This window comes from Macaca thibetana, chromosome 18 (assembly GCF_024542745.1).
Source record: "Macaca thibetana thibetana isolate TM-01 chromosome 18, ASM2454274v1, whole genome shotgun sequence".
NCBI lineage: Eukaryota > Metazoa > Chordata > Mammalia > Primates > Cercopithecidae > Macaca > Macaca thibetana.
The window spans coordinates 16,685,282-16,711,187 of record NC_065595.1 but is presented as its reverse complement, the minus strand read 5'-3'; the positions used below and the strand labels follow the sequence as shown (position 1 = coordinate 16,711,187).

Sequence of the window (25,906 nt, the reverse complement as noted above, 5' to 3'; positions counted from 1 at the left end):
TAGCTGGGAATTATCGGAGTGCGCCACCACATCCAGGTAATTTTTCTATTTTTTATAGAAATGGGGTTTTGCCGTGTTGCCTGAGGCTGGTCTTGAACTCCTGAGCTCAAGAGATCTGCCCACTCCGGCCTCCTAAAGTGCTAGGATTACAGGTGTGAGCCACTGCACCCAGCCAATAATGGCTAATAAACTTTATTGAAGAACTTGTTTCAGTGACATAGAAATATGTCTATTATGTAAACCCACTTATTGTATTATTATACAACACTGAAACCCTCCCAAATTCTTTGAAGACAAACCAATGATGATCTTGAAACTTGATTTTAAAAATATAGGAAAGGGGCCAGGTGCAGTGGCTCATGCCTTTGGGAGGCCGAGGTGGGTGGATCATCTGGAGCCAGGAGTTTGAGATGAGCCTGGTCAACATGGTGAAACCCCGTCTCAACTAAAAATACAAAAAATTAGCCAGACATGGTGGCACACGCCTGTAATCCCAGCTATGCAGGAGGCTAAGGCATGAGAATCGCTTGAACCTAGGGGGTGGAGGTTGCAGAGAGCCAAGATAGTGCCACTGCACTCCAGCCTGGGCAACAGAGTGAGACTGTCTCAAAAAAAAAAAAAAAAAAAAAGATAGGAAAGGATAGATAAAAATGACTTACCTTTTTAAAATGAGTAGCTGACTGTACTTTCCTAACAGGCTGCATAAGTGCATCACGTACGATGATACTTATATCTGCCCCTGAATAACCATCTGTCTTCTTCCCAAGTTCCCGAAAGTCTGCTTCCGTGAGACTGTTCTGAGTGGTCCCCAGGTGCAGTTTAAACATTGCTGCTCGGGCATGGGGTTCCGGCAAAGGAATATAAATTCGTTTCTCAAATCTTAAAAGAGAAATTACATCAAGGAAATATTTAATTGAAAATTAGGATATTTGCAAGGAGAAACAGATACTAAGTTAAGTGGGCGTGTATGTGCCAAGGTTAAACATATATATTTCGGTTCAAGGGAGAACATCCAGAACACATTAAAAACAAACAAATAAAATCAAAATAGCCTGGGAGCCAGTTTGGAGTGGTTGAATATTTCGCGCATGATTTTTGGGTTATTTTGGCCACAGTGTTCATATGTCTGGAATTCATGAAATAAAAAGAGGTCCTACAGGATTACAGTTTCCCACAAAATTGTACTGTGAACTCTTGATCAAGGGACTAATGATTAACAATATAAAATAGAAGTAGAGATGACACAGTAATTCTCAAAATTCAAAATAGAATTAACTCACAATCTTATAGGATATACATTACACAAAATGTCCACTTTAATGAATACATCCAGAACAAACAATCCTATATTATAAAAAATAAACACTATGTTTCATTAACAATAATTTTGCTTGCCTTCTTAGAATGTATTTGGAGATAGAGAAGCAGCGATGAGGGATAATTTAAGTGGTCTGAGCAGACTGTTTTTCCTCCAGGTAACTCTCTGTGGCAATGAAAAGAATTTTAAGTTTCCATTGCCTCTAGAGATGGGTGCAGAATAAGGCAATTTTCCAAAAATACCCTGCACATTTCCTTTCTTGGTACTGGATGGTAAGCTAGCATGCTGGCAAATCATCAAGTGAATGGGATAAAAGTGGCAAAAACTGAAGTGCTAATTTTTACCATACAAAATAAATGAATGTACTAGGGAACTGTGAAGAGTGAAAAGTGAAGAGTCCATATACCTTTCCTAGAGCTGAAGTTTTATTTTCAACTTAAAAATTAGATAGATATATACACACACACACATATTTTATTTTTGAGATGGAGTCTCACTCTGTTGCCCAAGCTGGTAGTGCAGTGGCACAATCTTGGCTCACTGCAACCTCCGCCTCCTGGGCTCAAGCGATTCTCCCACCTCAGCTTCCCAAGTAGCTGGAACTACAGACAGGTGTGTGCCACCATGCCCAGGTAATTTTTTTGGATTTTAGTAGAGACAGAGTTTCACCATGTTGCCCAGGGTGGTTCTGAACTCCTGAGCTCAGGCAATCTGCCTACCTCGGCCTCCCAAAGTGCTGGGATTACAGGCACGAGCCACCGCACCTGGCCTGACGTACATTTTTTACTTAAAAAAAAAAAAAAAAAAAAAAAAAAAAATCTTGGCCGGGTGTGGTGGTTCACATCCGTAATCCTAGCACTCTGGGAGCCCGTGGTGGGTGGATCACGAGGTCAAGAGATCGAGACCATCCTGGCCAACATGGGGAAACCCCGTCTCTACTAAAAATAGAAAAATTAGCTGGGCGTGGTGGTGCGTGCCTATAGTCCCAGCTACTCGGGAGGCTGAGGCAGGAGAATCGCTTGAACCTGGGAGGTGAAGGTTGCAGTGAGCAGAGATTGCGCCACTGCACTTCAGCCTGGCAACAGAGCGAGACTCCGACTCTTACCTGGTTATCTTACTCTGACTTATAGAATTGCCATTTTGCTAAAATTTTATATGAATGGTTTTTACTGAATTGTCAAACTATGTTTGTAAATTTTTGAAGCATCACTGCCCACCAAGCTTAATCAGAATGAAAGGTAAACATTATGTAATATATTTTCTAATATGAAAGACTCAAGTATGTGGAAATCTTGTATATTTGATAAAATAGGGAAACAAACAAGCAAATAAGCACCCTTCTCCCCCTCAAGGCAGGGGAGCGACAGGGTTAGAGTACACTACAAATCTTTTGAAAAGTTGTTAGAATGCCTCCTCACATGACAAAAAGGGAATTATCATCTACTTGTTACATCTGCGGTGAGAAATAAGACATTTACTGTATTATCCTACCTTCGCCTAATGGCAGAATCCAGAACCCAGGGTATATTTGTAGCTCCCAGAACCAAAATTCCATCATTGTCTACACCAACCCCTGCATTAAAATAGGTAATGCTTTAATTAATTTGTCATTTTGCTGTTCTTTAAACCTCTTCCATATATTCTGTTAAGAAATGTGATGCTTTACCATTAAAGTGCCTCATCTTGAGGGTCTTTGAAAAAAACCTGTATTTAATCAAATATCACCTTACAGCAATATGATCCAAATTCACTATGATGCAGGATGATGCAAATGTAAGCATCAAATCTCCCAGACTGTGGACAAATACTATTAACATTCATTTCGAAATATTTCTTGAAATATTTCATTTGAAGTCTACATATTACTTTTACTGAAGTTGCTGCTGGTACACTATAAATGAATATATTAAAACTCTTTTCTATTTATGTCAGTGAGTCCTACAAGATAATTACAACTGAGTAAAAATCATGTATGCATATGGAAGACAACGGAATGAAACATGGCAAAATGAAACAGTTTGTTAGAATGGAGAAATTCTGCTTGAATTTTTTATTACTGTTATAAAAACTGTTATAAAATAAACAAAGACGACTTTAAAAATTAGTAACATTAAATTAGCCAGGCATGGTGATGCGTGCCTGTAATCCCAGCTACTCAGGAGGCTGAGGCAGGAGAATCGCTTGAACCCGGGAGGTGGAGGTTGCAGTGAGCCGAGATTGCGCCACTGCACTCCAGCCTGGCGACAGAGTGAGACTCTGTCTCAAAAAAAAAAAAAATTAGTAACACTACCTTGCATTTGCACTAGGAACTCCGTCTTAATTCTACGTGCGGCTTCACTTTCGTTTTCACTTCTTGAACCACATAGAGAATCAATTTCATCAATGAAGATAATGGAGGGCTTGTTCTCTCTGGCAAGTTGGAATAAATTCTTAACCAGTCTAAAAATAAATGAAAACTTTAAGTGTCTAAAAAATAGTAAAAGAGTAAAACAAAGCAATGTATCAATATTACACGAACTGTGTAGATTAAAAAGCCTAATCATGTTTCAGGTACAGAAAATAAGAATGCTACAACTGGATAACTCACTTTGATTTACTAGGTTGTACATATATGCTATCTTTTCCCCCAAAATAAATTCTAGATTAGAGACTGATTTGACAGAGAACTGAGTACTTACATTACATCACTTCTCTGAATATCTATGAATGATGTAAGAAATCTATTAAGGACTGATACAGTAATTACAGGCAAAGAAAAAACTTTAAAAATTGATTTACTACTTACTTTTCACTTTCACCTAGCCACTTAGAAACAAGATCAGAGGAAGATATTGAAAAAAATGTTGAGTTGTTGGCTTCTGTTGCTACAGCTTTGGCTAAGTAGGACTTTCCTGTTCCAGGCGGCCCAAATAATAGGATTCCCCTCCAAGGTGTTCTCTTGCCTAAAATTTACATTTAGAAAAATGTCACAAGAATTTTAACACTTAATTGCAGTTACCACTGACATCATCTATACGGAGGAATACTCTGAAAAGATTTTCACTCTAAACCTGTAAGGATTAAAACAATATTTTAAAAATAAATCAATCTAAGGTATGTCTTAAATGTATTTTGTTTCTTCTAGAGACTACTTTATCAAAAACACACTTACATAACATAAGCCTTCTAACAGGAAGTACATTTGTTTGCTCATTCATTCAACCAGGATGTATCAAAACCATAACATGTGCACAGGCAAAAGGATTGCTGCCCTGCATGGAGTCTATAGGGGAAAAGAGTTCAGTGAAAAGGTACTTTCTGATCATCCACTGTGTGCACAGCTTGATACCAGAATATTGTACAAAAACTACACCCGTAAAAAATGGGCAGCTGGAAGAGATTTTCTTTCAATATTTATGCTCTTTAGAAAAGTGAACCTAACAAAGTTTGGATGACTTATGAGTTTCTGCTGAATTCTTGATTCCACAGGAAAGCACAGGTTAGTGTTACAGGTAGCAGACTTCCTTTTATTTTTTTTGAGACGGAGTCTCACTCTTGTTGCCCAGGGTGGAGTGCAATGGTGCTATCTCGGCTCACTGCAACCTCTGCCTCCTGGTTTCAAGTGATTCTCCCGCCTCAGCCTCCCAAGTAGCTGAAATTACAGGCGTCTGCCACTATGCTTGGCTAGTTTTTGTATTTTAGTAGAGATGGGGTTTCACCATGTTGATCAGTCTTGAACTCCTGACCTCACGTGATCCGCCTACTTCAGCCTCCCAAAATGCTGGAATTACAGGCGTGAGCCACCGCGCCCATCTAGGTAGCAGACTTCCATGGTTGGGTAACAAAAAGGTGATGCTACCTTAAATCCTAGTTTTGCCAAAATATAACCAGTGAATACATCAACTCTTTGTGCCTCAACTTTGCTAATGAGCAATTATAATTCTGCCTAAAATAAAACAGGCTGGGTTACAGCTGGCAGTAAATTATCAAACATACATTTAAAAAACTATGGCCGGGCACAGTGGCTCACGTATGTAATCCCAGCACTTTGAGAGGCCGAGACGGGCGGATCACCTGAGGTCAGGAGCTCGGGACAAGCGTGGCCAACATGGTGAAACTCCGACTCTAGTAAAAATACAAAAATTAGCTGGGTGTGGTGGCAGATGCCTGTAATCCCAAATACTAGGGAGGCTGAGGCAGGACAATTGTTTGAACTCGGGAAGTGGAGGTTGCAGTGAGCCAAGACCTCGCCATTACATTCCAGCCTGGGCAACAAGAGTGAAACTCTGTCTCAAGAAAAGAAAAAAACAAACAAACAAAAAACTGCTAGGTGCAAACTATGGCTGTATACACAGTATCTGCAAAAGGATGATACGCAGATGAGTAATACTATTTCACTTAACTGTTATGAAAGCAACTATTACTTGAATTTCATTTTCTTATTTCAAATGTATACATTTACAAATCAGTGTCTAAGTATGGTACATATACCACTGGTATAACATGAAATACTTTTAGGTGGTATACACTTTTTAATTTTTTAACGTGTATTAGGAAAACACTTTTTTCACTTATAATAGGCACAAAGTCTTTTCAATAATGTTACTAAGTAAAAATATGTGAGATGATTTAAAGTTCAAATACAGGCAAAATAATCTCTGGTGTTAAAAGTTGAGAGAGAGATGACTTCTGGGGAGGAATGAGGCAGAAGGCTCCTGCCAGGTCCCTAGCAATGCTGTTATTTCTGGATCTGGTTGATGACACTGGCATGCTTGCTTTGTGATAACTAAGGAAGCCCAACACCCAGGGGCTCCTGTATGTCTCTGTATATTTATGCTATGCTCCAGTAAAAATGCTGTTCTAAAAAAATAAGCAAAGAAAAAGTAATGGTACACATACATGGAAAAATTCATGAAGATGATACATAAATGACTTATGTTTGAGAAAAACTGGTATAAGTAATATACCATAAAATGAGTTCAACCATATTTTTGTGCTTTTCTAGGATTACGATGTCAACTTTTATGCTGTTAGTTTCATACTCCTGAAGTTGGGTTGTAAACTACACCTTGAAGTTAGGTGGACAGTGCGTGACCTACTGGCTTTTTGCTCTTCATCACTGCTCTATATGATACGACTGTCTGGACTGCTCAGCCTGAGGCCTACATTACAGATTTGCTGTTGACATAAACCAACATGTTTATAAAAGGAAAACCTCTGTCTGACCGTCAGATTGTGGGTGTGGCCATATTACAGACACAGACTATCAGTCACAAGAAGGATAATATAAAGGAATGGTTTAGCACAGACATATCACTTACTGCTGGAACTAGAACTTGTAAGTTTCCCCAGATGGTAGGTCAGCAATATTCTCTTCACAGCGATAATGAAATATTGTTTTGCTACTAGAGGATATGCACTTCCTCTGAAGCTGTTAAGTGATTCTTACCTCTCATTTTAAGAAATGGAAATACTCTTTAAAAATTAATACATAACCGGCCAGGCGCGGTGGCTCATGCCTGTAATCCCAGCACTTTTGGAGGCCGAGGCGAGAGGAACACGAGGTCAGGAGATAGAGACCATCCTGGCTAACACAGTGAAACCCATCTCTACTAAAAAATACAAAAAATTGAGCTGGGCGTGGTGGCGCGCGCCTGTAGTCCCAGCTACTCGGGAGGCTGAGGCAGGAGAATGGCGTGAACCCAGGAGGCAGAGCTTGCAGTGAGCGGATATCGCACCACTGCACTCCAGCCTGGGTGACAGAGCAAGACTTCGTCTCAAAAAAACAAAAAAATAATATATAACCACTGCAAAAATTCAGATGAGAGTCAAAAGTAAAAATCTCCTATAATCTTATCTCCTAGGCATACATTAATATTTCTATGTCAATCCAATTATACTTACTTCTCAGCATACACATTTAACAAACATGGAATCATACTATTCAGTTTATAACTGCTTTCTGATCTTTGTAATAGATGTGGACATTCTTCAATAAAATACAATGCAGATTACAATTTATTAATGTAGATGCACACTCTGTTTTACTGAGGGCATAGTATTCTATTGCATGTTGGTGAATTACCCTACTGGTTGACATTTAGGTTGTTTTTCAATATATATACAGCAAATATGGATATGTATAAGAAATAAAACATCTTGTATAAAGATAAATCACCACCTTTTAAGAGTCACAATTTATTTAAGATAATTCATTAGTGACAAGAATGACAATGCTTCGCCTCAGTCATCAATGAACTTTTACAAACTCATGAAATAAAATTATTTAAAAGTTATGTCACCTGTAAAAAGATGAGGAAATTTAATAGGCAGTATCACAGCCTCTTTCAGTGCTTCTTTGGCTCCTTCAAGTCCAGCAACGTCACTCCATTTCACATTTGGTCGTTCTATAACAATGGCACCTAGAAAAAATTATGTTATCTTTAAATTAAGAAAGACTATTTCACCAAAGTTAGAAAAAAACATGAAATAATGATGTTAAGGAAATGCATTATAAAATTGTCTGGGAAAGTTTTATGTACTAACAACCTTTTTGAAATAGTGTGAGGAGGAAGCAGGTGTTAGGGAGAAGTCAATAGGACTAGGAACCAGGTGGATGACTAGATCACCTGGGGCATGTTTCTTTACCCTTCTGTTTCAGCTTCCTCATTTGTGAAATGAAAATAATATCATCTGCCCAAACTACTTAGATAGGTTGGTGCAAAAATCAAATGACATAATGAATATTAGAGTGTTTGGAAAAGCACCAAACGTTCCGTAAGTTGGTTATATTTGAATACATTGATTTTGGGGTATCAAAAGTACTTGTTCTACCATTTCTCCTGTTAACCAAAAGAAAAGGGGATCTAATCCTCTCCTCAACCACTGAAAAAAAAAATATGCTTAACAAATTTAACTCAAGATAGGCAGATAGACAGAAGGGAGAAGGAAAAGGGGAGAGGAAAGGAAGGAATGGAAGCAGATGATGGGAAAGAGAAAATATACCCCTGCAGATTTGCGGTATTTTCCTAAGATTTGCTGAAGTTTCTATTTGGCTGCTAAACAGATCTATTTACAACTTTTGTTAATTAACAAAGTTAACTTACATGGAAGATTTAGCTTCTGAATGCAGTATATTTAAAAGCCAAAGCAATTACTGCAGTAAGAGTCCAAGAAGGATGTCTTTTAATATAGCCTACTGACAAATTTTCTAGTTCTCTTTTATGGAAAGCTTTTCTAATTTTCTAGAATATGGAAACTGTTCCACTATAAAAGATGAAGCAGCCTGTTCTGAGATGGCATGCACTTAGTTGTCTTAAGTGTAACAGAACACCACCACTTACACAATCTATTACTTTATGAAATCAGTTCTACTGATTGTTTCTCCTTGTTAGGAAAGATAATCTGTTACTCTAAGACTAGTTACTCAGCAACTTCCCTAAATTATGAAAATCTTCAGCTACTAGATTAAAATTAAATGAAATCATAAGCATTTTGTATTACAAAAGTTCAGACTACTATAAAGAAAAAAGTAAATTCACTTCGTCTTTTTTATGTTTAAGATTAGTAATCCTAGGATTTCATGTCAGTTAAACAAAAGTAAACTTATTTTATATATGTACACCATCCGACTAACTCAAGATTTTCTGCTATAAATTTTAAAAATATGTCATGATTTGTTTTCATATATAACTAATACTTTTAAGTTAAAAGGTGACTTTGGAATGTTTACTGATAATCTCATACTAGACATGGTTTGCAAAACTAAAAAGGGGGGGATAGGACTACTGAAAAATGCTAACAAATGGAATGTACTTCAGTGATATAAATTTATCCAGTCTTTGACTATACTATTTATTACACTAGTATATTATTTAATCACAAAAATTCACTGAATAAAATTAGCTAACAGAAAACTCAAATCACAAACCAATTCTTAATTTTAACAAATATACCCTTCATATCATAATCTAAAACAGAAGTAAAAGATTTAAAATACTGTTCAAAAAACAAGGAAAAATTCAAAAAATATGTAATAGTATGAAATCCAGCAGCAAACCATTAAAAAGTAGGAAAAAAAAAAGGATATTCAAACATAAAAGGCTAGGACTCCTTTCATATTCTATTTCATCCCAAAATTTCAAATACATTTCCTCATTTAAATGTTTTAAGTATTTGGTTTTTGTTTGTTTGTTTTACATTTCTGGCCCTTATAAGTGATATGGAATTTAGAGAAATCACTATTAAAAACTGGTTGTATCGGCCAAGAGCGGTGGCTCACAACTGTAATCCCAACACTCTGGGAGGCTGAAGTGGGCCAATCAGTTGAGCTCGGGAGTTTGAGAGCAGCCTGGGCAACATGGCCAAACCCCATCGCTTAAAAAACCAAAAAAACTCAACTTAGCGGGGCATGGTGGTGTGTGCCTGTGTTCCCAGCTACTTATGAGGCTGAGGTAGGAGAATCCCTGGAACCCAGGAGTTTGAGGCTGCAGTGAGCCATGATCGCGCCACTGCACTCCAGCCTGGGCGACACAGTGAGAGCCGGTCTCAGAAAAACAAAAAAGAAAAAAAATGTATCTTTTTCAAAATTAAAGATATACAACTGATTTTTACCTGGGGCAGGAAAACAAAACCAAAACCAAAAGAGCAGACAGAAAAAGTATCTTGCTTTACAACTGGAATAAGGCCACTTGGCACAGACCACAGGGTTACCCAATAAATGCCAACTGAGTGGGCAGTACATGCCAGCAGTTTCAGGTGGTGGGGACATAGCAGTGTAAACTCAAGTTTTCGCTCCTGGACGACACCTACCACTGAGGTTGTTGGCACCTAAAGATGTTTTCTATCCTCATTACCTGGTCTGTTGTCAACATATTATCCTACAGTGTTTTCCTAGACATCCCAGTAGGGTAGGCAAGACAAAAATATTACCAAAACGGAGACACTAGTATAGCAAGGCTAAAAGTTTGGTTAAGGTAGGTATTTTCACTATTCAGTAACTAAGTCTGAACCTATAAAATGGAAATCCTTTCCAGTTATGCATTCTATTTGGTAAGATTCAAATGAACAAAATACATACTACCATCGGGTGAGCAAAAAATTCAATCTGAAAAATTGTTAGATAATTTATTTCAAAGAATAATCAAATCTCAGCAACTAACAAAGCCAGCCAACAAATAGATGCCTTTTTAGATAAACAGAGCTACCATTTATTGAGTCCCTAGACTTCGTCAGATATATTAGGTAGTTTTTACACTGTCATTAATCTTAAAAGCCCTGAAAGGAAGTTATTGCTTATTTCTATTTTACAGATGAGGGACTCTGACTCTGAGAGGCTCAGTCACTCACTCACAATTATAAAGTTTCTAAGTGGCAGACCCTTGAACAGAATGAAGATCTGAATGGAGCCAAAAATCTATGTCCCCTCGGTTATGCCACTACGCTATAGCAGAACAGAATTTAAGGGCTTCACAGGTGTGGAAGGTAAACACAGAAAGCTTAAACACTTAAATGTAAACAGGAACACTGAAAAGCAGATGAAGAGCAGTTAAGAAACAAAATAAACTATCAATAAGTGAGCTACAGCAATGGCAATAAAAGCCATGTGTAAGTCCTAACTTCTGCGCCCCTCACAGTAGTAAATTTTAATACCATCACATTTTGCAGTGTGCTAAGAGTATAAATGTTACCTTCCCTAAAAGGGGGCAAATAAATAAAATCAAAGAGCAAGTGGACTGAGAGCCTTTTAAAAGCAGATATGAAGCCAACAAAACTTTTACTATATAAAAAAGGCCAAACCATGATCCTAGAGGGCAAACCCTAAAACACACTCTAAACAAAGCCAGCACATGACTACTGGGAACCAAAGCCAGCTCTTAAACTTCATTTAAATACAGAGGGAGAACAAAAACAATTCAAATAGACAATTCACTTTGAGTCTTTTTAATAGGATAGTAAATTTAAAAATGAAATCTAAAGCAACCTTGAAGTTGATTCTGTAGTTTCTTTTTTTCAGGATCATCAGATTCTCCTTCCCCATCACTGTCATTCCTAATAAAAAGAATTTAATATATTCAAATGATCACTCATTGCTATCAAATAAGGCAAAAATGAAGGAAAAAATAACCTGAAATATTTGTAATTTAAGTGGCAAAATCAGACATTTACATTAAAAGCTATGCTTACTTAAAGAACGTAGTAAATAGGAAGCAGGCACGTTATCATCAATAGAGAATCATGTAAAGGAAAGGGACAAAAAGACCAGAATGAAGTCAGGAACTAGCTCCAAATTCCCATGACATATTTAGGTATGTATTAATTCATAAATGCATGCCCCACACATCACTCCATGAAGGATTCAAGATGAATTACAGAAGAGTTGCAAGCAACAACAGTGAAAACATCAGGACTGGGCAAGATATAAATTAGAACAAGAGGTCATATTAGGAGGAAAAAAATCTGGAACACTAATTATCTAAGGTACAACCCTTAGTCTGGGGGTTCCAAAGGACAGAGGAAGCTTCTTGAGGACAATGAACTACACTCAAAAGAACAAGTAGGTCGATCGAGGCATTTCATATCTAGGAATTTATCTTGAGGAAATAATTTTAGAAAAGTTCAAGGATTTGACCATAAGGATAATCACACACACACCGTTTGCAGAAAGGGAAAAAGTAACATATTATAGGGACTAGCATATGACAGGATACATTGCAACATTTAAAAGCGATGTAGAAATAGTTTATTGGAAAAATGTTCCTGATACAATGTTAAGTATAAAAGTGATAAAGCCAAAAATAAGGCATTATATCATTTTAAAAACAGTAACATATAAAGGGGGATAAAAGCATGACATATTTTATGCCAAAATGGAATTGCCTTGGTTATCATAGGATGGTGGGGCCGTGGGTGAGGCAGACACTGCAAAACAGATTCACTTGACACTCACTTGAACCTCCTACTATCATGCTGTCCAGTACTATAAAGGCTGTCCTTATTAAAAACAAACTGCCGTTTCTCATCTCCCTTGCAGCTAGGGTTCCACATGAGACCTAAATTCTTCCAAGAAGGTGGGGGCTACTCACAAGGAGACTAGTTTTGCTGAGGGAGCTGCGCAGAGGTTTTACTGCCTGCTCCCAAGCACCATCAGTGCTTGGCAGAGTTGTTGGCAACGGTGGGATCCCTACTTGAACAACCTTGGTACTGTTGGCCATTTCTCTGTTGATCACATTTCTTGTGATCCAAGTCTGATTCCCTGGCCCCACTATTCTGTAAGGTAATACCTATAATACATCCCTTTTTGCTTAAATTAGCCAAAGTGGGTCCTACTATAAATGAAGACTGCTGTTCAGTACAGGAGAAAAACTGGCATCACCTTGTCAGGTAATTATCTCAAGAGAGATCCTTACAGGATTTTCAAGCATGACCAGAAGAGCTTCTATGCACAAGGGAAGAGAAGCTTCTGCGGTCAAGGGAGTTTCAGTGAGAGCTGGAGGTCCCAGGCAGTCACGGTCAACTAAATTCTTCCCAATATTTTCACTTCATGTTTGGAGTCCCTGTTTTATACTAAATGTCCTCACTTTCATGTAAGAAACCCTAAGTTGAAATTCAGTAATTCATCACATCGGACTATCATCTGATTTTTGTTATGTCAATGTTATCGATGAAGAAGATAAAATGTTGTTAGGGTCTCACAGAAACTCCCTAGTTCCCCGATCACATCTTGAACACAGAATATAAAACCTTGAGCTTGAGCTTATCATTTCCTTTAAACTCTGCCACTTAGTTTGAAGCAGCCAAGTCAACACTGGTTCTTATATTCCTCATGTCCCTCTAAACGGTCAAAGCCCCAAAGCATTGCCTAAAAGGCACTTCATTCCTTGTGACCACAGGGCATCGTTTCAGTAACTTGTACCACTGCATACCATGAACAATGAGAACCGCATCCTCTAAAGCTGAGCAGAACCTCCCTGCTTTCAAACCCAACCAGGCCAGATAACTCCATTCCAGAGTCTCATTTTCTTAAGGGTGTGTTACCTGGAACTATTGGCATCAATTAGTAGGAGAGCCAGAGAGGATGTGGTTAGAATATGTTCCCAGTGCTCAGCACAAACTTGGCATGCATATGTCATGTACTGAATAAACAAATTCTGCATCTAGAAGTGATACATCTCCCATCTAGAAGACATGCCAAAAATCGGTTTCAATGTTTATAAGTTATGCTGTGCTGTGTTGTTTTCTTTACAATGACAACATAAAGCAAGTCTAACACAAATTCACATCAAAAAATTTTGCATAAGATATCTGAAAAAAGTTTACATTGTTGGAGTTACTTTTCATTTTTTCCATATGGTCAAAGGTTTAATTTTCAGGTCACTCCTATAATCTTAAGCTTCGATATTAGCTAAAGACCACAGGGTAACTGAGTGCTGTTCCTACAAGCATTCTCCCCTACTACTGGCAGGCAGTCAGGAAGCGATGTTTGAGGAATATCATCCATTAAGCTTGGCAAACTAGGGGTCAGCAGACTTTTTTTGTAAAGGACCAAACAAGTAAATATTTTAGGTTCCGTGGGCCATATAGTCTCCACACAACCACACAACTTTGTTGTCATGGCATGAAAGCAGCCCTAGACAACAATATGTAAAAGAATGGGCACGACTGTGTTCTGATAAAACTTATTACAAAAACAGGCAGCTGGGCAGCTTTGGCCCATGAGCCACAGTTTGCTGACACCTGTTTTAATCAAAAGAAATTTATTTCACAAATCAAAAGCTAAAAGCCACAATAAAATTGAGCAACTTTAAACACGTACCCCTTCTCATCTGCTGGACTCGGCTGTCCTTCTTTCACTGGCTTCTGTGCTTTTTTCTCTTTATTTTTCAGGTACTCCTTTAGTTTTTCTGCTCTATCAAGATATTCTGTACACTTTGCCCTGATACTTTGCTTGGCTTTATCACCCTGTGCTTCATCTATTAAAGAGAAATGACAGAGATTTTTTTCCATTAGTATTCTGTGTAAAAAGGTTTGAACTCTTAAATATGTATTTTTTAGACAAGGAAATTCTATGTTGGGAGAAGGAGGGAAGAGCATCTCTAACTCATCGTAGTCAATGATTATTACCTCTTTTCTATCCCTTCCCCCAGCAGGGTTGGAGACCAACAGTGGGTCTGAGTCAGAAACAATCTGAGCAAGACAGCAGGGTATTTTAAGTTAATGTTAACTAACAGGAAATTATTTAATATTCTGAAGCTTTCACACTCTTCCCTTACATTTTTTGCAGATAGTTCAAAGTTGCTTGTCTTCCACAAACCCAATGATAAGAAAGACAAATAGAAGGAAAGCAGTATTAATCATTTCCATGAATGTCTACAAAAGCTTTATTTCAGAAAAGTAAAGTGATGGAAATCCCATACATTCTGTGTAATACCAGTGTCATAATTTTACTACATGAAGGCCTCTGTCAGAGCTGTTTTCAGTGTGAACTTTGGCAACACATGCAGTAGATGGGATGAGCCCCACATAGCTTACAGGTTATGACTCATTCTTAGTTTCACTTTAACATAAAACCTCAAAACTAAATGAGAGAAGTTCAAAAGAACATCTTCAATTATCCAACTACATTCCATTTAAAAGCCATGAAGGCTGGGGTTTTATCCATTTTTTTTCTATTGTATCCCCAGTGCCTGCCACATGGTAAACATGCAATACATATCTGTAAAGACACAAATAAAATGTCTCCCAATCTATTTTCCTCTGACCATAGTACATTTTAAGATGTTTCGGTATACAAAGTAATAACTATGATGGCTGTCACATTTGCTAGCTAAGTCTCATTACTTAAAAATCACTAGAAAGAAAGTGGACTTTTTTTTTTTTAATTTTTTTAACAAATGGATAGTTTAGAATTTTCCGGCATTATATTTCAATTTTTTAGATATGAAATAGAATAAATTTTTCTTTTCGTGTTTTTAAATAAAATATAACCGATGGCCTCACATTTCACGACATGAAGAAAATACTGCACAGCATGCTGATAGAGCTGAAGGGCTTCTTCGTAGTTCCCAGCCTTGTCTTCTTGCGATGCTTTGCTAGCCAGATCTATTGCTTTCTGTTTGAGGGAGGCAAAATAATAACATTTAAATCAAAGCATAAACATAAATTTGAAGTAAATAATCACATTGAAAGTTTTTTTTTTTAAGCTTCTTAGCCTGCTGGACTGTTAAAGAAAACAAACAAAAATAAGTAAAAAATAAACAATAACTAAAAAAATCATTTTTTTCTAACTCACAACTGTATTTTATTACAAATTACAAGTTGATAAGATGCAAATTACATTTGTTATATGAATAAATGTTACTGAATATTACTTTAGTACCAATCGCTAACATTTACATGTAATTTTCACTTAGCTAAAGTTAATTTTAGGGCTAACAAGAAACAATAGAATCTGAAAATTCACAATTTTAGTATATGTGCTGCCGAAGCGAGCACAGAATCTGAAAATTCAAACTAAACAAGTATTTAGGGAAATTCTAAAAAATTAAATGCTGCTTTAATCTAAAAGATATAACCACAGTGGAGATGTAAATGGGGTGAAACCCCTTCAGAAGCAATGGGGCAATGAAATATCAAGAATCCGAAAAACATTCATATATTTCAATCTAGCAATTAACTAAAAGGTTTACTGAGCAAAGATATTAATCAGAGAGGTCTTTTAAATAACAAAAACAAAACCTGGAAACCTAAATCATAAGGATGCCACAAAACAGAATATCAAAGGATCACTAAAATAATATTAAGAAATATTTGTAATAACATGGAAAGTGCTAATAATGGGCATTTTTAAAAAGCAGGACACAACTTTTCGTATGTAGCACGAATTTATTTGAAACAACAGCAAAAAAAAAAAAAAAAAAGCACAGGAAAAAGATGGGAAGGAAATTTAACAGAGCTTATCTTTGATAAAACTTCATAGATTTTTCATTTTCTACTTTTTCACATCTTCTAAAAAACATGGTCTACTTTTGTGGAATTTTTTTTAAAACCTCCCAGAAATAAATCCATACTAATAAAGCCAAGAGATTTTTGAAAATGATGCAAAAAATCAGTCAATGGCACCGAGTCAGGCTTTTGAAGAAGTGGTGCTAGAGGAACTAGACATCCATAAGCATACACCTAAAAGAATCCTGACTTAAACTTAATACTTCCTGCAAAAATTAACTCAAAAATGGATTACAGAATTAAATGTAAAACTACAAAATTTTTATTCTTATTTATTTTGTTGAGATGGGGCTCCATCTCACTATGTTGCCCAAGCTAGCCTCAAACTCCTGGGCTCAAGTGATCATCCTGCATCAGCCTCCCCAAGTAGCAGGACCACAGGTGCACACCACTGCACCCAGCTAAAACTTTTAGAAAAAACATGGAAATCTTAGGATCTGGGGCTGGGCAAAGAGTTCTTAGATTTGACATCAAAAGCATACTATATAAAAGAAAAAAACGGTAACTGGACCTCACGACAAAACTTTTGCTCTCTGAAAGATTTTGTTAAAAGGATGAAAAGACAATCTATAGACTGGGAGAAATATTTGCAAAACATATCTAACAAAGAACCAGTATCCAGAATATATAAAGAACTCTCAAAATGTAACACATATCTTCATGTGATAAAACTACACAAACACAACCACACCCACACACATAAAAACACATGAGGACAAGTAAAACTGGGAAAATATGAGTAAGAGTGGTGGAATGTATCAGTCAATATCCTGGTTGTGATATTGTCCCAGTTCTACAAGATGCTGCCCCTGGAGACAACTGGATAAAGGGAAGGCCGGATTCTCTGTTACTTCTTACAACTGCATGTGAATCTACAATTATCTTAAACTAAAATTCTCCTGAGCTCAGGAGTTCACGACCAGCCTGGACAACACAGTGAAACCCCGTCTCTACTAAAATACAAAAAATTGGCCAGGCATAGCCGCATGCGCCTGTAGTCCCAGCTACTTGGGAGACTGAGGCAGGAGAATTGCTTGAATCCGGGAGGCAGAGGTTGCAGTGAGCTGAGATCACGCCACCGCACTCTAGCCTGGGTGACAGAGCAAGACTCTGTCTCAAAAAAGAAAAAAAAAATGCATCTCAAAGTCTCAGTGGTTAAGCTACATAGCAGAAATAAATCCTTTTTCTTTTCTGTTTTTGTTTTGTTTGGTTTTGTTTTTTATTTTTTTTTGAGATGGAGTCTCGCCGCTCTTGTCGCCCAGACTGGAGTGCAGTGGCACCATCTTGGCTCACTGCAATCTCTGCCTCCCAGGTTCATGCGATTCTCCTGCCTCAGCCTCCCCAGTGGCTGGGATTACAGGTGCCCACCACCATACTTGGCTAATTTTTGTATTTTTGGTAGAGATGGGGTTTCACCATGTTGGCCAGGCTGGTTTCAAACTCCTGACTTCAGGTGATCCACTCGCCTCAGCCTCCCAAAGTGCTGGGATAACAGGCGTGAGCCACCGTGCCTGGCCTAGAAATAAGTTCTTTCTTATCCTAAGTATAATTTTCTTCTCAGGTGATTTTGAAATGCTGTGCCACTCACCTCTTCAGCCACTTGTTCCTCTCATTGAGTCAGGTCTCACTGTGGCACCACACTGATTTTTATTAAGGTAAGTAAATCTCTTACACTGCAGTGGGTATTATTTAAGCATCTAGCTCCAAACATAGTAGTAATTAAACCAGCCTTTCCCTGTTGATGAGAATGTCTGTGTATGGCTTCTAAGCACTTGAAATGTGGCTAGTGTGACTGAGGAGTGAATTTATGTAATTAAAATTAAAATAGCCACATGTAGCCACTGTACTGAGTGGCACATGTTAAATCTTCAATCAAAGACGATGAATTAAGAGGATATGCATCCATTTTTTTTTTCCGCTGATGAATGCCCCATCTCAACCTTATTTCTGTTAACATTTTTCACCTGAAATAAACTTAACCATGTCTCTTAGCATTTTTCGTTTGAAATAAAATTAACCATGTCTTCTATGGTCTCTATGGTTAATTCTGGAGAGCTAATTATTTTATTTTTTCATTCTAGAAAGCTTTACCGGAGAGATCCATAGAAAGGACATCCATGCACTTCCATTAGTTTCTTGACGGACATGTTTTACTCTCTATCCTTCTGCAAGACGCTGGCTACTGCTATCTCAAAGTCCTCCTGGGTGACATGGACTCGCTGTTCCCTCAGGGCATATACAGTGGCTTCTCTGTATATGACTTTCACTTCAGGCCCTGATGCTCCTGGCAAAAGCTCAGCAATTTTTCTCTGGTTGATCCCCTGGGTCAGGTTCCTTTTCAGAGAATGGATCTTCAAAATGTCCAGCTAGAATTCAATTTTTCTGTTGACATGCCCTGAGCGAAGCAGCGGTCCACAATAACCTCCATCTTCTTGGTGGCCTCAAAGCTGTCCAGCTGGTTGAGCAGCTCCAGCACGATGTACACTTCACTGTCCCCTCCACAACCCACCTCCAGCTGCAAGGAGTTGATGGAGCTGATGATAGATGGCAGGTCCTCATGCCATGACAGACAGCTCCCTCACCATTCTTGGCCCTTCCCTGATGAATTTCTGTACCAATTCAGAGCCAGGGATATGAACAAAAGTACAGTCTATATGATGAGCCATGACCCAGGCAAACAGTGTCTTCCCAGTGCCTAGAGGTCCACACAGCAGGACCACCTTCGGTTGTGCGATACCCAGTGCTTCAAAGAGCTTGGGATGCTTAACAGGCAGTTCGATCACTTCTCTGATGTCTTTAATCTGCTTGTCCAGTCCACCAATCATCTTTTAAATCAAGGCTGGCACCTTCTCCACCATCACTGGTGACACCAGTGGGTCTACTTTGTTGGGTATGATGTTGTGCAGTGTGTAGCTATCATTTCTGAGCGCCACCTGGCAATTGGGTCTCATGTCATTGATGTCGCTGTTTCTGTCCACACCTAAGACAAACTTGCCCTTGGGATATACCTTGACTAACATTTTCTCCATATCCATGGCCCGGACTACTTCCCTCATACAGGAGCCCTGTTCCAGCAGCAGCTGCAGCTCCTCCTGCAATAGGTGAACTTTTGCATTTAGTTCATTCCTTTCTGCCTGCAGCCTCTGGAGGTATTGGCTCTTATCATTCACAACTGACTGGAGTTCTTCAGTTCTTCAGTCTCAGACAGATAATACTGGCAGAGTCTGCTGCCTGTCTTCCCCTCTTCTGGCTCTATCTGCTCTGGTCCATCAAACCTTATCTTCCCTCTTCAGCCAGAGCTCATTTTCTTTCTGAATATAATCCTCCACCCTCTCCCTTGCTAACACCCTAGTTCTATCTGCTATCATATATGTCAAAACTACTATCCAGCCTCGTGAGTGGTCAGTTTGTTCCCACCCTTGCTACCTGAAAACATACAAGGCAACCTTCGATGGCTTCCCATTGAAAAGAATAAAATCCTGATGCTAGAGCTGACCTAAAAGGTCTGAAATAACCTGGGCCCTAGCTACATGTGGTTCTCCTCTGAACCCTAGAATCCTCCTGCACTCAGGCAGCCTGAGCAGTTGGAGCCCTCCACCTAGAATGTTCTTCCTTCCTTTCCCCAGATAGATGCATGATGTCTCCTTTTCAGTCCTAGTTCAGATGGCAAGTCCTCAGAGAGGCCCTCCCTAATTTGCTATAGAAAAGGCTGTACCTCATCCCTGCTCTCTGCTATCTGCCCCCGCTGCACTCTCTCATCCTATTACTGTCATTATATTTACCTGTACACTCACCCACTGGCTGTCTCCTTTAGGGAGGTAGGCTCCATGAGGACAGGACTTCACCTTGAGCTTCCCACGCCTAGAATGGTGCTGGCATACAACGGGTACTCAAAATTGTTTAACGAATGACAAAAAAATTCCCCTACTCCTTTTTCAGTATCTTCTTCCTTTTAATTACTTCACTTCTGTCATTCTTAACATTTCTCTCCACTAGATATTTCCATCAACGTACAAACAGCCCTCCTTTAAAAAGTCTTATTTGATAACAAAACACTGTTCAGTGTTAGTTCTGTTTCTCTGCTACCTTTTAGAGTCAAAAATCTCACCAGAGTGGCCTCTATTCTCTTTCCGTTATCACATAATAAAACGGCTCCTATGAAGGCTCTCTAGTATGCTAGATCCAAACACCAGCTCTGTCTTCTCGATCTTCTGACATTGAAAGTTGATTATTTCCTCCTTCTTGGACACTGTCCTCTGCTGAGTCCCCTACGACCACTTGGCTGGTTTTCCTCCCACCGCTCTGGTGCTCCTTCTCAGTCTCCTTCATTGATTCTCCCTCTCGTATGTGACAATGAAGTATATTCATCAGGTGTGGGCTGGGACTCACCACCCTACGTGGTTTGCAGTGACCTAAGGCTGATGATCTTTGTGTGTGTGTGTGTGCGTGCGTGTGTGTTTCAGAGCACGCACAAAGTTTTTTTGTTTTTCTTTTCATTTATTGGCCTCTCTCTCCCGGTTAGAATGTAAGCTCTAGGAGAACAGCAGTTATATCTGTTGTCTTCACTTCTTTATATTCCCAGAGTCTATTACAGTGGCTGACACAAGACTGAATGATGTATCACCCCAGGATCAGTCAGGATCCAGTTATCAATATGGAAGTATAAAGGTTGGGAACATGTGGAATTGTCCTTTTCCACTTAGGAGACCCAGACACATCCACCTTAGAAAACCCTGAGAAATGGGGTAAATTCTACAATTACCTGCCTCAGGAGAAAAGGTGTCCCAGGCCCTGTCTGTCGAGACCAATTCTTTCTGCTCTGCTGTGGAGCTGATCCCCACCTTCCTCCGCTGACCTTTACTCCATCAATGACATGTCTATCAACTGTTCTCTCCAATCTTTCCTTTTTTCCCTCAGCAGAAAAATGTGTTGTCCTATCTCAGACTCACTTCTGCAGAACACAAACTACACACCATCTCTCCTCAGCTCCTCGGTTCCCCTCTCCCTACATCTCACTCATCTCTTTGCCTCCACATCAAAATCCCGAATACCCACACTCATCCCAGTTTCCCGATCTGCTATTTCTCACACAGCAATGCTTTCTGCCTCCTGACAGCCAAATCTTATGCTTATCTCACTCCCTCTTCGCAGCACTTCACACATACAAGTACCCTGACAGTGTCTCCTTGCTTGGCTGTCATGACATCATTTTCTTCTAGTTTTATTTTATTTTTTTTTAAGACAGGGTCTCACTGTGTCACCCAGGCTGGAGTACAGGGGTGTGATCACAGCTCACTTTAACCTCCACTTCCTGGGCTCGAGCCATCCTCCCACCTCAGCCTCTGGAGTAGCTGGGACTATAGCCATGCACCACCACACTCAGCTAATTTTTGTAGAGAGGGGGTTTCACCACGTTGCCCAGACTGGTCTCGAAGTCCACAGCTCAAGCGATCCGCCTGCCTTGGCCTCCCAAAATGCTGGGATTACAGATGTGAGCTACCGCACCTGGCCTGGTTTTACTTTTGATTAACAATTCTTTTCCAGGCTCCCGTTTCTCTCTCCTTAAATGTCGCTAATCCATAGAATTTCTACCTTGGTCTTTGTTTTGGCTTACTCTGTATACTCTCCAGGATGTGACTCTGTATGCCTACAACCTCTACTGCCACCTGTACGCTAATAATTCCCAAATCCTTATTTCCAGCCTAGTTCACTCTCCCTAGTTCTACACATGCGTATGCAAATATTCACCAACATTTCCATTTGATTGTCTCCACAAGCAACTAAAACTCAACAAGTTTAGAACCAAATTATTTTGCTCCCTTGCCCTGGCCCCAAATATCTCTCCTTTTGTATTCCCAGAACCAATCCCTACCTACTCAGATACCCAACCCCGAAATCTGGGAGAAAACCCAGACTATTCCTCCTCCCTTTCAAAACGCAGATACAGCCAGGAGCGGTGGCTCACGCCTGTAATTTCAGAACTTTGGGAGGCCGAGGTGGGGGGATCACCTGAGTTCAGCAGTTGGAGACCTACCTGGCCAACATAGCGAAACCCCGTCTCTACTAAAAATACAAAAATTAGCTGGGTGTGGTGGTGCATCCCTATAATCCCAGTTGCTACTTGGGGGCGCTGAGGCAGGAGAACAGCTTGAACCCAGGAGATGGAGGTTACCATAAGCCAAGATCATGCCACTGCACTCCTGCCTGGGCAATAGAGTGAGACTCCAGATACAAGCTTGACTCTTCTCCATCTTTAATTTTTCTCCTCTGATCAATCTTTTTCACTTTATTTGAATGGATACTCTCCTAATTTGGTCCCTCACCGCCTCCCATCAGACAGACTTTGCCTCCTTGCCCAGTACAATATACTGTAATAAAAGTTATGTGAATGTGGTTTATCTCTCTCAGCATCTTATTGTACTGTTCTCAACCTTCTTGTGATTATGTGAAATAATAAAATGCCTACGTGATGACACGAAGTTAAGTGAATGACACAGGCATTGTGACACAGTGTTTCAAAATTATAAACTATTTATTCTGGAATATTTCATTTAAAATTTTTGGACCCAGGTTAACTGTGGGTTATTGAAACTGTGGAAAGTAAAACCACAGAGAAGTGGAGACTACTGTGTAGCTTTGTTACATTATTACATAATCTTGATTTTTAGTTATCTGCATTCCCTCATTAGATTATAAGCATCTGGCCACAGGGAGTTTTGCCTTGCTCAGCACGAAGTTAACCATCACATGGATATTAATCCAAATTTCCTAGGTTAGAAGGCTGAAAAGGTTGAATGAGAAAGCACACATGTGAACCTACCACTAACAAAATCACAATTCAAGATCCCTCCGGCTTAACAGTAACAATTATGCCTTTCATGTTGGTCAGTCTCTGGCTGACGCACTGAAGAAGAGCCAACAGTCCAATTCAAATATGATGCATTCCGGGGCTGGGCACGGTGGCTCACACCTGTAATCTCAGCACTTTGGGAGGCTAAGGCGGGTGGATCACTTGAGGTCAGGAGTTCAAGACCAGCCTGGCCAACATGATGAAACGCTGTCTCTACTAAATATAGAAAAAAATTAGCCGGGCGTGGTGGTAGGTGCCTGTAATCCTAGCTACTTGGGAGGCTGAGGCACGAGAATCACTTGAACCTGGGAGGTGGAGGTTGCAGTCAGCCAAGATCATGCTGCTGCACTCCAGTCTGGGCAACAGAGCAAGACTATCTCAAAACAACAACAACAAAAAACCTGCAAATGATGAAGATTATGTTGTAGAGTATCGAAATCGCATGCGAAGTCTCTGACAAATGAAAAGTTGGTGAAATAAAAATTGTTAAAAAGCCAACGATGACAAGATGGGCACTTCAGAAGGGTCACCTTTAATACTCAAGGGAAAAACACTTTTACCAAATGACCAACGCTTTTTCCAAATACGTTTACCGAAAAGAACCTTTCCAAATAGGACTACAAAAAGCTACAAAAACCTCACGTGAAGATTGCTGAATCTTAGTTTAACACAACCTTGGTGAAAAAGATACAGTCGGCCGGGGGTGGTGGCTCACGCCTGTAATCCCAGCACTCTGGGAGGCTGAGGTGGGCGGATCACCTGAGGTCAGGAGGCCAGCCTGGGTCAACGTGGTGAAATCTCATCTCTACTAAAAATACAAAAATTAGCCAGGAGTTGTGGTGGGCAACTGTAGTCCCAGCTACTCGGGAGGCTGAGGCAGGAGAATCGCTTGAACCCGGGAGATGCAGGTTGTAGTGAGCTGAGATCGAGCCACTGCACTCCAGCCTGGGCGACAGAGCAAGACTCCGTTTCAAAAAAAAAAAAAAGAAAGAAAAGAAAAAGACACAGACAAATCAACACTTGACTTATTCTACAAAATGAGTCATTGCTGCAATTATATAATTATTTTGTGAAAGATTTAAAAATTTTTTTTTATAATCTTCTAGGTCGATTTTCAAGACAAAAGTCCCAAGCAAGCCTCCTTTCCCACTCTTTTTGTGTATGCGTGCGTGAAATTTTAATCTCTGTTTAAGTGGGTCTACTTTGAGTGGTCTTTCTTCAGAATCAATTATCATGGACTAAGGAGTTCTTCCATTACCTTTGATGCCTCTATCAGGCACTCCAATAAAAGTTGAAATGCTTGTTCAACAACCTACCGGAAGTCCAAGACGGGGATTCAATACAAGTATTTTAGGCTACTTTCTTCCCTTATTGACTTACTGGACTGGGAGTCCTCTACATTAAGCCACATTACATTCTAAACTCCACTGAAGCCCTAGATCCATTCTGGGGATAGGAGACACCATTACATGAATTTCTTTTCTGAAAGAATTCTATTCCACAGAAGACTAACGATTAAGCCTAAAATCTTAAGATTCCATGATTTGTGTACAAAACACTGTGCTCATTGCGGTAGAAGAGGGGAACTGGAGCCACACAGAAGTTTAAGAATAGTCCTCGATCTTACACACTACAATCTGGGGGCCACAGGAGACTGCACATAAATTCAATGACTTCACGCAGACTGTATGTAGCCTGGCTGTAATTTCAGATTCTTAGTCTGTTCCCATATTTCTACTCATCTGACAGCTCAGAATAAAGGCATCTGCTGTCAGCTTGAGAAACTAAGACCGAACTATGATCACTCTATTTTCAACTGGTCTAGAACAGGGCTTTGCAAAAATTACGTTCTTTCTCCCTTAATCCTGATTGGAGAGATCTGCCCAGATCTTGGCTGGTTTGGGGACGTGAAGACCCAACAAAAGGGAGCAGTATCACAAAGTCAGTGGCTCGGGAGACCCCAAGACCGGGTCAGAAAAGACCTTTCCGCTGGAAAACGGGCCCCTCTCCCACCTGCGGCAGGTCCCCGGACCCGCCCTCCTCCTTCCCGACCACAGGCGCGGCCGCTTCCTCCCTTCTCCCCGCCCCCCACCCGCTTCTCGCGCCTCCCCTGGGTCCCAGCTCCCTAGGGGAACGGGAGATGAGCAATGATACCTGGAGGTTGGGCGAAGTGGATGACATGGCGGAGTTCCCAGGCGGTTCCCAAGGGGAACGAGGGGCGAGAAGAGCCAACGGCAGCGACGTCCAACCGCGCCCGGGGTAACAGCCCCCAAACTGGGGAGTCCGGTGGTTCTCGGACCGCGAGCAGCAGCCTCCCTTCCGGAACTTGTTTTCAGACAACACTCTCTCCACTAGCAAACGGACCCTCCCCACCAAACTTCCGCAATCCCGAGCCCCTCTAGGTTCTGGTCCCGCCTCTGCTCCGGGCACTTCCGATTTCGTCATCAGCACGCGCGCACCCAGTCACCAGACTCCCTTCTCTCGCCACAGCGCAGGCCCTCCCTAGGCCGGGAGAAGTAGCCTGGAACCCAAACGAGCCCTGGCGGAAGTCGGGCTCGGCGCAGGCGCACTGAGACTCTGGCCTAGGGGCGGGGCGGCAGCCTGGCGGACCTAGGATAGCGCAAGCGCGGAAGCACAGAGCCGGTTGTGGGTTTTTTTTTTTCGGTTTTTTTTTTTTTTTTGTTGTTGTTGTTGTTGTCGTTGTTTGTTTGTTTTTTCCCCACCCCCAGGGACGTCTTTTACTTTGAGACGAATTA

General features: G+C 40.1%; 1 protein-coding gene, 1 long non-coding RNA gene and 1 pseudogene across 2 annotated transcripts in view; all 3 read right to left on the bottom strand.

Annotated features, from left to right (window-relative positions):
- Positions 1 to 25,588, bottom strand: part of VPS4B (vacuolar protein sorting 4 homolog B) — a 32,888-nt gene extending 7,300 nt beyond the window's left edge. The window contains exons 1-9 of the mRNA XM_050768131.1: positions 25,305 to 25,588; positions 15,296 to 15,407; positions 14,112 to 14,268; positions 11,280 to 11,347; positions 7,600 to 7,719; positions 4,104 to 4,260; positions 3,609 to 3,757; positions 2,810 to 2,891; positions 660 to 879 (exon numbers count right to left, since the gene is read on the bottom strand). Coding sequence (XP_050624088.1) covers positions 660 to 879; positions 2,810 to 2,891; positions 3,609 to 3,757; positions 4,104 to 4,260; positions 7,600 to 7,719; positions 11,280 to 11,347; positions 14,112 to 14,268; positions 15,296 to 15,407; positions 25,305 to 25,331 — 1,092 coding nt within the window. The 5' untranslated portion in view covers positions 25,332 to 25,588. The remainder of the gene's footprint in view (positions 1 to 659; positions 880 to 2,809; positions 2,892 to 3,608; positions 3,758 to 4,103; positions 4,261 to 7,599; positions 7,720 to 11,279; positions 11,348 to 14,111; positions 14,269 to 15,295; positions 15,408 to 25,304) is intronic.
- The window catches only part of LOC126941481 (uncharacterized), a 242,837-nt gene that overhangs the window by 71,266 nt on the left and 145,665 nt on the right, over positions 1 to 25,906 (bottom strand). The gene's annotated exons all lie outside the window — the stretch shown is intronic.
- Positions 16,189 to 22,520, bottom strand: LOC126941474 (26S proteasome regulatory subunit 8-like; annotated as a pseudogene).